The 17,433-nt window shown below is 34.6% G+C and overlaps 1 protein-coding gene across 2 annotated transcripts in view; it reads left to right on the forward strand.

Moving 5' to 3' along the window:
* LOC140165700 (protein SCAI-like) overlaps nt 1-17,433 on the forward strand; it is a 167,899-nt gene that overhangs the window by 76,145 nt on the left and 74,321 nt on the right. For both annotated transcript variants that reach the window (XM_072189009.1, XM_072189010.1), the window contains exon 4: nt 7,419-7,517. In XM_072189009.1, coding sequence (XP_072045110.1) covers nt 7,419-7,517 — 99 coding nt within the window. The remainder of the gene's footprint in view (nt 1-7,418; nt 7,518-17,433) is intronic.

Consider the following 17,433-nt stretch of genomic DNA (forward strand, 5'->3'; position numbering starts at 1 on the left):
GCAATTTTTTCTAACAATCTTTATAATGCATTGTAGTTCTACTAGGATTGAGATAGCAGTGTGGAACATCTTCCACAGGGGTGTGTGGCTTTTATATGGAATTGCCAATTACAGGTGCTTTTGGTGAGACAGGGCTGTGTTAATCAAGTGACTTCCTGCTATGGTGAACTTTTCAAAATTGTATTCCTCATGGGAAAGATGAGAAAACTTCAAATTTAGGCTGGGTTGTTTGATGCAGAGAAAAATGTAAGAATAATCATCAGTTCCTGAACAAAAATGAAAGAAACACATTCATTTACATCAGTTTGCTACGATATTTTTAACCGAGTTCATCGTAGAATTTTGTCATATACCGTACTGATGCAGTATAGTCCCACCCCGCTTTTGGGTGAACATTTTTCAAAATTGGGGGGTGGGACTATACTCGAATTTCAAAAAAAAAAAAAAATTTTTTTAATTTTTTTTTTTTTAATTTTTATTTTTTTAAAGTTTTTAAGTATTTTTTCTGTTTTGTAGTGTCCCTGGACCTAGACCTAAATGCTAGGATCATTCATGGTTGACCTAAAAAAAAAAAAAAAAAAAAAAATTTTAAGATGTTTTTGTATTTTAATATGAAAATTGATAATTTGTATTCATGTCATACTCTATTAATGATTTCAAAATGCATTGAATTTGAATGCATTTTGAAATCATTAATAGAGTATGACATGAATACAAAGTATCAATTTTCATATTAAAAAATACAAAACATCTTGAATTATTATTTTTTTTTTTCTGAAATTTTCAAAATTTGGGGGTGGGATTTTACTCGAAGGTGGGACTATACTCGCGTCAGTACGGTAATACAATTTGTGACGAATCTTTAAATTAAGCTTATTGAAATTGGGTTTCACTAAATTTTTGTGTCATTATGCTTGTTGCAATTGGCAAAATCTCCCCAAAAGATGTTGAGCTATTTTAATACACTGGCCATTTTATCAACTTAGAATCACTGACCTGTGTGTGCATACAAAGGCAACACATTGGTATGCATGTATCACAGGTGTCTGAGGACACCATGGGCTATTCCAGTTAAAATCCATATACCTCCTGTGGAATACATGACCTTGATCTTCTACACAGGGAGTGTGAATTTGAAATGGGGCTTCCTGAATGAATGACTCCATTTGAAATCTTTTGGATTTCAACTGGAATAGCTCAGAAGATCATTGCCTATGGGAAGCAAATATCACTATGGCTATGATTATTATAACTCCCCACTTTTCCACATCTCATCAACAACCATAATGATTGTTCTATTCCAGTTGAAATCCATACATCCCCTATGGAAGACATGACCCTTTAATCTCCCCATTTGAAATTCACACCCCTGTGTAAAAGATTAAGATCATGTCTCCCATAGGGGGTGTATGGATCTCAACTGGAATAACCCATTCAACAACAAAAACTGTTGCTGTAAAATTTACCAACACATTTCCCCCGCTGCATCTTACGAATAAACTACAACCTTAAAAGGACACAGATAATGGCTTTATGAACGCCTACAGCCACAGCAATGAATTTGATTGTGTCATCGCTATTGAACTGGGCAGGAAACTATCTATACTCCGTTTGACAGGAAAAAGACGTCGCTCATTACCGATTATATTTGTATGCATTCCAGCACAACAATACAAAAATATGAGTGCTTTGTATATTCATTATGACATGCATGCTTTTAGTTTATTGACATGTGCTTAAACGTAGTCTTCCTTGATATGTAGATAACGATGAGATTTTGAATATGTACTGGCAAACTGGCTGTTCCAGTTAAAATACATACACCCCCATGGAAAACATGACCTTAATCTTTCACACAGGGAGTGTGAATTTCAAATGGGGTTACCTGAATGGATGACTTTATTTGAAATCTACACCCTCTGTATGGGAGCTAAGGTCATGTCTTCTATCGAAGGTTGTATGGACTTCAACTGGAATTGCCCAATATAGCTTAGCATGGTGGTAGGGCATATAAACACTGTGTGGGTCTATCTCTACGTATGTATGTACGACTAACACAGCAGACTACCTGACCTATACCTAAGAGGCAGATTATAAGATAAAATAATTAGAGCGACTTTTTGCAGGGATAATCAACTATATGGAATATAATAAAAGAGAATGGATTAAATCAGGGGCCATCTAAAACAATAACCATAATAAATACAAGTTTGTATGCTCTATAGTCATCTTAGTCAAGCAGCTCACTTGTACACTTCAGACACATGTTCATTGCAGCAAGATTTGAGGTTTGTAAGTGATAGTTTAACTTGGGCAGCAAAGTAAATACATATTTTTTAAATATAATTATTAAAACATTGTTAAATTCAGAATGTTTTCAGACATGCAAAAACATTTCAGTCAAAAAATTCATTATAATAGTAGGATGTTATTATATTTCTATGACTAAATCTATAGATTTTCTATAACATAGATATTAAGGGATGGGGTATGGACGTTTGGACAGTATTTTTTTGGGGGGACATGAGAGCACATCAGGCATATCGAATTGCATTCTGAATACGAAGAATTCCTTGATATCAAATAATTTTGATTTTTTGAAATTAGCGATATAATACACATTTTATGGCAAATTATTAAAAATTATATTTTGATATTTAACAGTCCTCAAGTAAACTTTATAAATCTAATGATATGTAAAAAGTGTATGTAGCTTTGAAGAAAAGCCGACGATCAATTGAAAATTTTAACCTCTCGTATTGAAGATAAGGAATTTTTTCACAAAAACACACAAAAAAATTAGGTCTTTTTGGGAAAAAAATGTATATCAATAATATGAAAGGTCAAAATTTTCAATTGATCATCGGCTTTTCATCTCAGCTACATACACTTTCAAATTATCCGTCTGATGATCGGTTTACCCAATGATCGTAAGTGAGGGTATTCCGTGAAACTTTAAGTAACGGTTGCCTTGCCAGAGGTCTATACTTTGAATTTGTTTCTATAGCTCACCTGTAATGGGTTTGAGCACTCTAAATTCCAAAGTTAGTCACTTGTAAAGTATACTTGTTACACTTTCAGTACATATCATTAGAAGTTTACTTCGAGGACTGTTAAATATCATAAATTAAAAAAATATCAAATTTTAATAATTTGTCATAAAATTTGTATTATGGTCGTGTGTCTTGAGCTCGCCACCAAAAAAAGGTGGCGACGTTACATTTTGCCAGAGTCGATTCAAAACAAATGATGATATCTCTGTCAAGCAAGAAGTTATTGTCATGCTTGTGGTCTCATTTTATTGCTAAATAAAATGCACTTTCAACCCTGTAAAAAGAAATACTTGAACTTTTTTAATACTGACACTGTGCTTCATAGAATTCAGAATGGGCAGGGTGGCGGTGGTGGGGGATGTGGTGGTGAGGGATGTGGTACACACAAACTCTATGGGATTGGTATTTTTAGTGCGTAATCTGCTTCTGTAAAGGCTGTAAATTGGACATGGACTCTATTTAGCATCTAAAAGACTCATGGCCTTACAGCTAAACAATTCTACTAATTGTTTTTAATCATTTATGATTGGTTTAGTCTAGAAAATACAAACTTTTCCATACAAAACTACCCGTTGTCATATTAAACACTGTAATAAGTAATGCAGATGTCTTCAAAATCTAAAAGTTACTGTAAAATTTTAATTACTTATCCTATCATAGTCAAAGTATAGATTTTCTGAAGGAAATTTGATGAGGAATCTAAATATGGACATATTTTTTCTGTATGGGTTAGGGGAAAATGTTTAGGTTCAAAATATGTTGAATTGTAAAAAAATCTAACATACTTTGGGACACCCTATATTCCTAGATTACCAAACAGCTGTGATTTTAGTTTCTTCCAAAGTCAGTTGGCTCTCCATATCCTCTAACCAAATGAATGTTGTTTACTTCCAGTTTATTACTGTAAGTTGGTAATAAGCAATGCATTGAGCGACCCATTTTTATCAAAATCTTTTTATTCCACCCTGTATAACTTGCAGGTCACCCTGTATAATGAGTTGAAATGTATATATTTGAATTGCTTATGCCGTCAGCTTTCCAAAAATGTATACTTTTGCTAGTTTAGGGTTGATGATTGTCGAGATAATCTAATTAGAAACCCGGTTGGTGTAAAAATTCATAATATTTGTCATGTAACGCTAAGGGTGGCGAGTTCAGGACACACGGCCTTATATCTCAAATTTCAAAAAATCAAAATTATTTGATATCAGAAGAACATTCCTCGTATTCAGAATGCAATTCGATAGGTCTGGTGTACTCTCAGCTCCCACAAAAAATATGTGAAAACGTCGCTGAATGTTAATATCACATTCCTTAACTGAATGTGTTTTGTATCATTTTCATACAGGATCTGATGGGGTTTTCTGTCATTTTTCTCTGCATCATACAACCCGGCCAAAATATGAAGTTTTCTATTCTTTCCCATGAGGAATACAATTTTGAAAAGTTTACCAAAGCAGGAAGTCACTTGATTAACAAAGCACTGTCTCCGAAAGCACCTGTAATTGGCTATTTTATATAAAAGCCACACACCCCTGTGGAAGATGTTCCACACCGCTATCTCAATTCTAGTGGGACTATTGGAAATTTTGAGACATTTGCTCTGAAAATCAAGTCGAAAGTTAATGAAAAATTGGTAACCATTACAAATATCCCAAAAATTCCAGTTTGGAAAAAAAAATCATTTTAACAGATTAGATCTTTGAAATTTGACTTGGAATACCTGTCAGAATTACAACAAAATAACTAATTTGCCTCAAGTGACTAGATTTATCCCTTCGATGCAAGATCTCCATGATTACCTTATGTTGAAGTCTTTTTACAGTTCATTTAGAAACCCTTTATATTTGGTGATTTAAAGCTCTAAATGAAGTGATAATGAACTAGTCTCTGGTGACAAAGTGTTCAATTTGTGCAAATTGCACCAAGTCCTGCAGCTTATTAAGGGGTGGGGTATGAACGATTGGACAGTGTTTATTGTGGGACATTAGAGCACATCAGACATATCGAATTGCATTCTGAATACGAAGAATGTCCTTCTGATATCAAATAATTTTGATTTTTTTTAATTCGCAATGTAATACACATTTTATGGCAAATGATTAAAAATTGATATTTTTGATATTTAACAGTACTCGAAGTAAACTTTATAAATCTGATGATTTATACTTAAAGTGTATGTAGATGGGATGAAAAGCCGACGATCAATTGAAAATTTTGACCTTTCGTATTGAAGATATGGATTTTTTCCCAAAACACCAAAAGGTCTTTTTGGGAAAAAATCCATATCTTCAATATGAAAGGTCAAAATTTTCAATTGATCGTCGGCTTTTCATCCCATCTACATACACTTTAAGAATATATCATTAGATTTATAAAATTTACTTCGAGGACTGTTATATATCAAAAATGTGAAAAATATCAAATTTTAATAATTTGTATTATATCGTGAATTTCAAAAAATAAAAATTATTTGATATCAGAAAGACATTCTTCGTATTCAGAATGCAATTCGAAATGTCTAAATATGTGCTCTCATGTCCCACAAAAATACTGTCGAAACGCTCAAAATGCTCATTCCAGATCCCTTAAGAAAACTGATGAAATTGTAGGAAATTGTGTTATTTAATTTATAGTGACATAAATGGTATTTGACTAGGGGATTGGTAAAGATAGAGATATTTTGTAAAATATCCGGAGGCATACGATAAGTAATTGCTGCAGTAATTGCTCTTTTAGAAATGTTCATTGTGGACTTAATTATTGCATTGTCCCAAATTGGGGCGACGAGTGCAAATTGTGTTTCAGGTTACTGTAAAAGTGGCAATTTTTGTGTGTGTAATTTTTCACACTTTGCCGATTTTGAACTACATTGCTTGTTTTTAATTTTGCGATTTTTGAGTTTTCTTACATAGACCTATACATTAAGGTGGTACTACACCCCTGATAAATTTTGTGACTAAAATGTATCTCATTTCTTAACATACCGTATTACGTCAAATAGTCGCCCCCCCCCCCCTCAAATAAACGCCCCACCACTTTTTTCAACCAAGATGTTTCAAAAATGCTGATATTTCCATGCTATCTTGTGTAGTAAGCTTACCAAGTTGCCCACATGGTCGATAATAGCGTCAATAATTGGCGAAAATCTGGATTGGAAACCCGGAAGTGAACTAGAAGTCAGTGTTTCTAGTTCAAAGTTCGTTATTTTAGCGTGAGTTTTAAGTTTACCTAATGATTTCAACAGGAATTATCGTTCTAAAATTGACCTTGAATAAACCCCCCCTTGGGAAAATGTAATGCCCCCGGGGGCATTTATTTGACGAAATACGGTATATAATGAACCACTTGTCTTGAATCACTGACATTTCAGTGAAGTAATTGGATTCCTTGCCCCTAGTATAATATACATAACTTTTGTTACCAGTGTGTAGTTATTTTTTGAGAAAAATGCAAAATTAGTCACAAAATTTATCAGGAGGTGTAGTACCACCTTAAGTTATGCAATTATGGTATAAGGATGAGGCTATATACTATAGTATCCCTATTATACAAATGCTATATCCTACAGTCTGGCAGTCAGTCAGCCAAAGATTTGAATGACCTGACAGATAACGGATCAGCAAATCTTAATCCTATTTCTATGTCATGGTCATCTTCATTGATGCAGGTGGATAAATAACAAACAATAACATGTTAAGTCAATTGAATGAACTATTCACCTGCAAATGCCTCGGGAATAAATTCAACTTACAATGTTTGATATATATATCTATATACAGGGGAAAAAAGAATTACGCATCGCACACTATCACATTTAAACATGAATTTACAAATGGAAACATAACATGCATAGGCAGATATACCAGAGAAAAAACTCCGGACATACCTGCCTGTGCGGGGATTTGAACCCCAGACCTCTCGCTTGTCGGGCGAGCACTCTACCACCATAGGCCTATACTTAAATGGCTGTTCCAAGGGATGTAAGTTCAGATCGGGAGGTACATGAAATAGAGTACATGTACTGTGTTAAAATTGGTATGTTTTAAAGAAAACCCAATTACCCCAAAGTGGGACAGCCATGTCAGCTACTTCTGTTGTGGCCCAACATTATGTTGTGGCCTGATGTTAATATAAATGTAGTTAAAGGTAGTGTTGTCAATATGAAAATAATAAATATATAAATAGAAAGTTGGAAATCTGCTGGTTTTACATATTTTGTTTTTAGGTTATTTATGGTGGATATTAAATATTTGACGTTGGCTACGTTTAAAGTAGTGTTTTCTATTTGTTTCATCAATACAAACAAAATGGTCACATATGTATGTAACCCACATGTTTCTCTTTTTTTATCTTTTTGTACAGTTTGCGGACTAGTGAAACCAATTATCTGAATGAAGCATTTTCTTTCTACTCTGCCATTCGTTCAAGAGCGTACTACAACAAAGTCACCAAAGAAAAAGGGTAAGTACATGGCTTGTATGGGCCATTCCATTTAAAATCCACACTCCCGCTGTGGAACATTTTGGAAATATCTTCCACAGGGGGAGTATGTTTTTCAACTGTAATTGGTCAGGATTAATCATTTTGAAACCCATACTCCCCTGTATTATGATCTTACCTATATCTTCAACAACTGGAGTAAGTATTTCAAATAGAAGTTACCCAATTGCCTATTCTATTCAAAACTCATACTCCCTATGTGGAAGACTCTAGCTAAATCTTCCACAGGGGCAGTATGGATTTTAAATGGAATAGCCTAATACACTGAGTTTGTAGTATCATATATTTGACATTGATGCAGACCATCAGAAGAGAGAGGTTACAGTAATCCTGTGGAGCCATGGAGGTTATGTTTAATGGATTTTCTATTTTAGGTTTGCTCAATGCACTCTTTCTTTTACCGTTTTTCTGCAACATACATTAACTAGTATTATTATATAGCCTAATATGAAGCTTTTAGCTATACCACAAATTTTCAATACTGCACAGTAATACCGTGCAAGATATTTGGATACTGAACGGGCGCAGATACGGAATGTGAAAAAAGACATTTTCAAACTTGTTGAGATTTGGCCACCAATGTATGCCATTTAGCTTATTGACACCCAAGGTAAATTTGTGAAAATACTATCAAAAGTAATATGTATATTTTCTTAATATTTTTTCTATAATTGACCAGTTATATTTGCCAATATCTCAAATTGTGAAACATAGATATTGCATCAGAACTCATAACAATTGCAACACAACAAAACAAAGCTATCAAACAAAAACTTCTTCAAATATATCATCAAATGTTTTGTTAATATAGATCAGTTTATCTCACATCTATACTGTGCATTGTTTTTCCTATGATTTTATACTTTTGTACAGCTATGATGCTTGTGAAACTTAAGAAGAGAATGACAAAACAAAACACATCAAAACAAAGCAAACAAACAAAACCTTCTGCAAACTATCATGAAATGTTCTCTAAATACTTTGGGAAAACTTAAAAAGAGAGTGCAACATAAGAATGATAAAACAAAAGACATCAAAACAAAGCTAACAAACAAAGCCACCTGCATAAAATGTTCCTAAATACTTCGTCAAATATAGAGCAGTTCACCTTTCAACCCTACTCTGTGCATTTTTTTGTCTTCTGAATTCTTTACAGCTATGACGCTTATGAAAATTAAAAAAGAACGAATCATACGAATGACAAAACAAAAGACATCAAAACAAAGTGAACAAACAAAACCGTCTGGATAAAATGCTGTCTAAATACTTTGTCAAATATAGAGCAGTTCATCTTTCAACTCTACTCTGCATTTTTATGCCTCCACCGGAGGTATTATGTTTCCTGGTTGTCCGTCTGTCTGTCTGTCCGTCTGTCTGTCTGTCTGTCTGTCTGTCTGTCTCTCTGTCCGTCCGAGCTTGCAGTGCAATTTCTCAGAACTGGTAAGACGTACAGTGATGCAAGTTGGTGGAGGGATGGTTATTGGGGTCTTCAAATTATAGGAGATTTTAAATGCAAAAAATATGGTAATTAAGTACCTAATTTGCATAATTTATGCGTAATATGCGTAATAAGCAAAATACCTTGTGAACAGATTATCTGGAGATCCGTATGGGGTACAGTGACGTAACTTGGTGGGAAGTAGCGTGGCCAGATGTTCTCGACCGGATTAGATTTTCAGTGCAAAATATGCTAATTAAGTACCTAATTTGCATAATTTATGCGTATTTGATGCGTATCAAGCCAAAAAACCTTGTGAACAGATTATCTGGAGATCCGTATGGGTTACAGTGACGTAACTTGGTGGGGAGTAGCAGGGCCAGAGGTTCTTGACCTGATTAGATTTTCAGCACAAAATATGGTAATTAAGTACCTAATTTGCATAATTTATGCGTAACAAGCAAAATACCATTTTCTCGGAGACTATGGGTCGCACGTTCCTCAAACTTGGTGGGTGGGTGCATCTTGACCCTAGACAGAACAAGTTTGTATTGGTCAGTGGGTCAAGGTCACCCGAGGTCATGCAGGGGTCATCTGAGGTCAAATTAGCAAAAACTGCTGTATGGACATGAAACTGGGTGAGTACAGTCAACATTTAGAGCCAAAATTTTGGAAGGTCATTTTGGGGTCATCTGAGGTCAAGTTACTAAAAACTGTCGTATGGGCATGAAACTTGGTGGGTACAGTCAACATTTAGAGTCAAATTTTTGGAAGATCATTCCAGGGTCATCCAAGGTCACCCAGAGGTCATCACTGGTTAAAATGATATGCCTCAAGGTGGAGGCATTGTGGCCGACGCTTTGCGTCGAGAACCGCGCAAGTCGAGAACCGCTCTAGTTTGTCTTATGAATCAATACCTCTTTACAGCTTATGAAAATTAAAAAAGAACGAATTATAAGAATGACAAAACAAAAGAAATCAAAACAAAGTGAACAAACACAACCGTCTGGATAAACTGCTGTCTAAATACTTTGTCAAATATAGAGCGGTTCATCTTTCAACCCTACTCTGTGCATTATTTGTTTTCCGAATCAATACCTCTTTACAGTTATGACGTTTATGAAACTTTAGAAGCAAGTCGCTTCCAGGTCAAGTGTGTTAAGATTCTATCAAATATTGTTATTTTTTTCTTGTATCATATACTCAGTGTTTAGTCTATTTGTTTAGGGTTGCAGACTTAGTATCTAGGCTTGCTTATGGTTGCTAGTAAATGTAGAACAGTTTGTTGTATGGGTAGCTAAATGGCAGAGGCCATGGGTAGGAAAAGGAAAAGTATCGCACTGTTTTTGTTTTTGTATATAATTATATTAACTGAAGCATTCTGAATGCCTGTGGTTTTGACTTAACTCCAAAAGCTGAATTGATACTTAGCATGCTTAGCAAGGATTTTGTCACACTTTGCATGAATCCAAATTGATTCTTTCAAACTCATCTCATCTGATGAGAATCAAGAAAAAATCAACTAATTGTTTTAACTTACCTCATGCAGAATAGGTATGATGGGGGGAGCAATTTTGATTCTTGAAAACTAAGTTTAAAAGAATCATTGCAAGAATTGATTCTCTGAATCTCACTTAATTTGAGGCCCTGATCAGTGACGAGTAACAACATTTTCAGAAATTTAGCTTAAGATTACAGGACATCCAAGCCTGGAAATTAATGCAAGCTACCTATAATATGACCTTTGACCTCTCAAATTCTGACCTCCGTTCCCAATAACTCGGTGCCCAATTTGCAATCAAGTAGATCGTATGACAAATATGATATCTTCAGTAGCAAAGTGAAGAAAGTCAACAATATGAAAAAGTGCGAGCAAAGTAAATACTTCCCTGTCTTCCATGCAAGACAGGCTACCTGTCTATGCCTGTTTTAGAAGGTTATACTGATTAATTCAATTTTATTGTAAGCTTTGTGAAAAGCAGTGCATTTGTTTTGTAGACCAGTATTTTGGTCTACATCTAGGAAGCCACTTTTGTGGATTTTGTGCATTTATTGGTAGTTTTGTAGTGTGTATCATATACCATTCGCTGTCATAGCTATCAAACTACCCAAACTTGCACAATTCCCAAATTTATATTATGTACTTAAACTAAAGTCAGATTAAAATACCTACTTACGAATAGCAATGATAAAATACATTTAAAAAATGGTATTGAATAGAAGAAATATCCTACATGTAATGATTTATTTATGAATGGTTTTTTGAAATCATGATGAAATTGTCTTAGATAACATTTGTTGATGATGTCATATTTGGTAGAAAGCATTTATTAATGATGTCATCTTTTGGTAGATAGCATTTATTGATGAAGTTATCTTAGGTAGATAGCATTGTTGATGAAGTGATCTTAGGTAGATAGCATTTGTTGATGATGGCATCATTGGTAGATAGCATTTATTGATGAAGTTATCTTAGGTAGATAGCATTTGTTGATGATGTCATCTTTGGTAGATATCATTTATTGATGAAGTTATCTTAGGTAGATAGCATTTGTTGATGAAGTAATCTTAGGTATCTTTGGTAGATAGCATTTATTGAAGTTATCTAAGGTAGATAGCATTTGTTGATGATGGCATCTTTGGTAGATAGCATTTATTGTTGAAGTTTTCTTAGGTAGATAGCATTTGTTGATGATGTCATCTTTGGTAGATAGCATTTGTTGATGATGTCATCTTTGATAGATAGCATTTGTTGATGATGTCATCTTTGGTAGATAGCATTTGTTGATGATGTCATCTTTGGTAGATAGCATTTGTTGATGATGTCATCTTTGGTAGATAGCATTTATTGATGAAGTTATCTTAGGTAGATAGCATTTGTCGATGATGTCATATTTGGTAGATAGCATTTGTTGATGATGTCATCTGGTAGATAGCATTTATTGATGAAGTTATCTAAGGTAGATAGCAGTTGTTGATGATGGCATCTTTGGTAGATAGCAATATTATTGTTGAAGTTATCTTAGGTGCATGTAGATAGCATTTGTTGATGATGTCATCTTTGGTAGATAGCATTTGTTGATGTCATCTTTGGTAGATAGAGAATTTGTTGATGAAGTCATCTTAGGTAGATAGTATTTATTGATAATGTCATCTTTGGTAGATAGCATTTGTTGATGTCATCTTTGGTAGATAGCATTTGTTGATGATGTCATCTTTGGTAGATAGCATTTATTGATGAAGTTATTTTAGGTAGATAGAATTTATTTATGAAGTTATCTTAGGTAGATAGCATTTGTTGATGATGTCATCGTATGTAACTAGCAATGCTGATGAAATTATCCTAAGTAGATGGCATTTATTGATGAAGTCCTCTTACGTAGATGGCATTTTGTGATGCCTTTTACCACCCCAACAAAGAGATAAGAGTTGAATTGAAGAAACAATAAATGTATGTCAAGACAAACTAGATTTAATTAGATTAAGAATAAATATAATGTGATCAGATGTCTCAGTTTATCAGTTTATTATTTAGCATACAATGACTGCCCTGAGTGTTTGTACAATGTACATACACATATTAATACTCAATTAGTTCAGGGTCTTTGGCTGAAATTATAACAATCAAGCATAATGAGTTTGTTGTATGATGTCAACTTGTATACTTTTATTTTATTTTATTTGCATTAAAGGCTCCAATATTGTAAAAACTCCATCCAACTTGTGCTTCCTGAACATTTTAGAAATATGAATATGTTCACGTAACAGACAACATTGAATATGAAAGAACTTCAAGACTTAGTCGTATGTACCTCAAAATCGATAGCCAAACAACTCATATTGCATGATCACATCACCGTGATATAGATTAATATGGGGTACGCCAGGATAACATCAATGGCCACAGGTTATCATTACTACTTTGCATAGAATTAGACTGACATATTTTAATAAATGTCAAATACAGGGGTAAAAGTTGAATATTAATTTTCAGGAATATGAATGTTTTTAAATTGGTCATGGCAAATATGTTGCATGTATGTATTCGTCACCTGAAGATGTTGAAATACAAAATAATTTTATTTTTATTTTTCCCATAAGAACAAATTGGTTTTATAGTTGCTACCAAAAAAGTTTTGTGGTTTTGCAATGCTTGAAGTGTATGGGACATATTACATGTCTTGCATTTGTCTGTAATTAGTCCCAATACGATCTGCTATTGCTGCCTCATTGACAAGTCAACATTGGTTTGCTGGTCTACATTGGGCCATGTGTAATGGCATGTGTTCCTTAGTTTTGGGTCATTACTTATCTAGGCTTTAACAACAGTTACTTATGTGACATGTATGGATGGACTTACACAAAGAAAGCTATTAACTGCCCACCTTTAACTCTGGTTTGAAGCTACATGTGCTGGTAGGGCATTCCAAATGTCTGCAGAGTATGGAAGAAATGAGCTTCTGTGAGTTGGATCTAGGGATTGCACAGCAGGTTTGTGCAATCTGATGGAGCTCCTCAGTTAAGTGTCAGCTATATGTTGCTCCAGGAGTAGCTGGTACAAGAGATATGGTACCTGCCATAAAACATGCGATGGATCATGGAGAAGAGAAGAAAGCCCCTACTGCTTTGTAATGGCCCTGTGGTTGAGTGTGGTGGTCATTCACAGAGATTTTTCAAAAAGTATTTAAAATGACAACATGCACCATTTGCCTTGAATATGTCACATTTGTGGCTCAATAGAAATAATACCTCTATATTTTCTCACTAAAAATAACATTTATTCAAATTAAATCAGTGTCCATGTACGTTTTTGCTTTCATGACTTGGCTTTCCTTACCTGCCAGAAACAATGAAATAAATTTCTATTATTGATATGATTATGGTTTCCATAATACAACAAGAGATGGAAATTCTCGGTATTCGCAATAAGGGCGCCGCCAGCGGGTTGCGATGTAATCGTGATGTATCATGGGAAAATTGATGTATCATGGGAAAAGATCGACATCAAGTCCAGCATAATCGAATATTACCATGCTATTACATAGGAACACGTGACAATATTTTTAGTTTGTCAATATAACGGTATTACACGCAAATCGATAGAGAAAAATTAATTGTGCACATTTCAAATCACATTATTAAGTATTATTGAGTATCGATTCGCGTGTAACACCTTTATTTTGACAAACTAAAAAATATTGTCACGTGTTCCTATGTAATAGCATGGTAATATTCGTATTACCGACTTGATGTCGACCCCATGATACATCACGATTACATCGCAACCGCTGGCGGCGCTTTTATTGCTAAGAATAGCGAGAATTACCAAGACATGGTAGTAAACTGATGCTAGTTTGTGAGGACAACTGGGAACCAAATGTGCATTGTAGACATTGTAGCTGCTGTTAGTACTGTAAGGCAAGATGCACTTTTGAAAATTGCACCATGCATGGTCCATTCTTTATTCATTGCCAATTTCGAAAAATAAACCTGCAAGATTGATTCTAAAAAGTCTTAGGGGGGAATGTAGAACTTGTAAACACTTTTACCTCATCAAATGTTTTGGTTGTTTCCTAAAGGTTGGTCCAGTGGATCGGTATTGCCAAAAATGAAAATATGGTCTTCTTGACTCAAACGTTGCCAATTTGGGTCACGATATTGTACAAGTGTGCATTTGAAATGAAAGCTTAGGAAGATAATACAGTAAGAAATGAAAGTTAAAGAGCAGGATATAGATGTTATGATGCCTATAACCTTTGTTCATCTCCATTACTACAAAACAAAACAAAAAAGAGAGCAATCACACCACAGCTAGGTGTTTTTCCTCTTAAAAAATCCAGAGCATAAAAAAGGATTTGCCAATTGCTGAAAATAACATCATAAATTGGTATGGCCTGTACGTCACATCAGTGAAACATTCATTCATTTTGTATGTGAAGTTGATACGAAATAATATAAATGGCAGCTATGAGTATTTGTACAGCCTTCATTTTACACATTGAAGACAATATATTCTGCATGTAGTATAATGGCCTACAGCATGATTTATGTGTTAAAAGCTTTCCTTCCACAGTGGTTATATTACAGCCTGCATAGGTGTATGGGTTTCATATTTGCATACCATTGCAAGATATGAGAACTTGCATTTTGTTTTAGCATGATTGTGGTATGATTTATTTTTATAAATTGTGACATGCTACCAGAAAATGAGTGTAAACTTGGTAGTTTCAAGACATCCTGGCTGTTGCGTTGACGTTCGTTGTTTGCCACGCACCTGTACAAACCAGAACATAGTTTGTCCTTCGTGAATGGACAATTTTGCCCCCATCAAAATACGCAGAACAAAATTCTCTTTCTATCAACAACTTTATTTTGTAATTTAGTTTTAGTGTCTTAAAAAATAGCGTTTGTTTTAACGCTATGAGAACTACCTGCCAATTGGCCAAAATGAATATTGTGTCCAATTTTGAACCAATCAAGGAGGGTATTAATAAGATCATATGCAAATGCAAGTTTGGCCATAAATAATTCAAAGCCTAGTCATAATTGGCAATTGAAACCAATCAGAAATGCTGTTAGATGAGCAGTAGTGGCCAGGGGGTTAATTGTTTGGATACTTTTTGGGCACAGTAAATATGCATATTCTCTGATGTCATCTATCCATTGTCTACATTACCTGTGTCTCCTGACATGTGCTCTAGTGATCTAATCTGTTAGTTTAGGAGTCCATCTATCATTGTCTATCATCTTGCCCCTCTAGCTAAGTGACCAGCCCATCTCCACTTCTTTGTTTTTATTTCCTGTACGATATCTTATATATAATTTATTCTTTCCCTGGAGTGGACCATGGAAGAAAAAAATGTCATCCTTTGCTAGGATTTGAATATGGGACCCATTGGGCTATTCCATTTAAAATCCCTACTCCCCCTGTGGAAGATTTTGGTAATATCTTCTGCAGGGGGAACATGAATTTCAAATGGAATGAACACATTAGGCAGCTCCATTTGAAACTCACTCTCCCTCTGGGGAAGATTCAGGTCTCAGAGGGTGTATGAAATTCAAATGGACTGGAGCTGTTCATTCCATTTGAAATTCATACTTCCCCTGTGGAAGATATTTCCAAAATCTTCCACAGGGGAGTAGAGATTTTAAATGGATTAGCCCATTGTTATCTAATCCAGGGCTCTTACCAGATGAGCTATCAAGGAAGCCAATGGCACCAAAGCGTTATAGTATTCTATAGGACCAAGGTTCCAAATCATATCTTTCCCGCTTCACTAGCGACAAGCATCTAAAGGAGAAATAATATTTTATGTATCAATTCTAGTGATTAATTAGAGAAAATAAGGTGACTGAGAGCAATTTAGTACTTGAGGTTAATGGTATATGAAGCTACGTTTGCCAAACTTCACCCAAGCCAGCTGAATCCTCTTATTCACTTCTCCTGCGGTTTCATTTTTCACACAAACAGTCCTCTTCAAATGTTGAACTTGGTACCTCTTTGGCCCATTTCACCTGTCTGCCTGGTTCACATTGCACTTTATTATAAAGCAAGAATGTTTGGTTGCATGAAAATTTCATCAACTTCACAAGTGGTATGGATTCATGAAATTTTCATGCTCATAGATATTTGTTTTCCCTAAAGGCCTTTAATGAAATATATCAATTATTTCACTAACATTGCATGCTGCAGAAATGAGGTCACATGTATTATTTTGAAAATTTGATTCAGCAAAAATAATTTTACATTATGTAATGCGATCAAAGGAAGACGATTTGTTTGCGTAAATCGATTTTAGGATCTAGTCGAAGGAAGCGTTGAATTTCTTTGTGTTTCACTGCTGTCTATAGCATGGAAATATTCATATCTCAGGACAGTGTCCGACGTGGGCTATTCCAAATGAGGTCACATGTATGATTTTAAAAATTTGATACAGCAAAAATATTTTCTTTTACATTATGTAATGCGATCAAAGGAAGACGATTTGTTTGCATAAATCGATTTTAGGATCTAGTCGAAGGAAGCGTTAAATTTCTTTGTGTTTCATTGCTGTCTATTGCATGGAAATATGCATATCTCAGGACAGTGTCCAACGTGGGCTATTCCAAATGAGGTCACATGTATGATTTTAAAAATTTGATACAGCAAAAATATTTTCTTTTACATTATGTAATGCGATCAAAGGAAGACGATTTGTTTGCATAAATCGATTTTAGGATCCAGTCGAAGGAAGCGTTAAATTTCTTTGTGTTTCATTGCTGTCTATAGCATGGAAATATTCATATCTCAGGACAGTGTCCGGCGTGGGCTATTCCAAATGAGGTCACATGTATGATTTTAAAATTTGATACAGCAAAAATATTTTCTTTTACATTATGTAATGCGATCAAAGGAAGACGATTTGTTTGCATAAATCGATTTTAGGATCCAGTCGAAGG

The sequence above is a fragment of the Amphiura filiformis genome, chromosome 12 (genome assembly GCF_039555335.1).
Source record: "Amphiura filiformis chromosome 12, Afil_fr2py, whole genome shotgun sequence".
NCBI classification, from domain to species: domain Eukaryota; kingdom Metazoa; phylum Echinodermata; class Ophiuroidea; order Amphilepidida; family Amphiuridae; genus Amphiura; species Amphiura filiformis.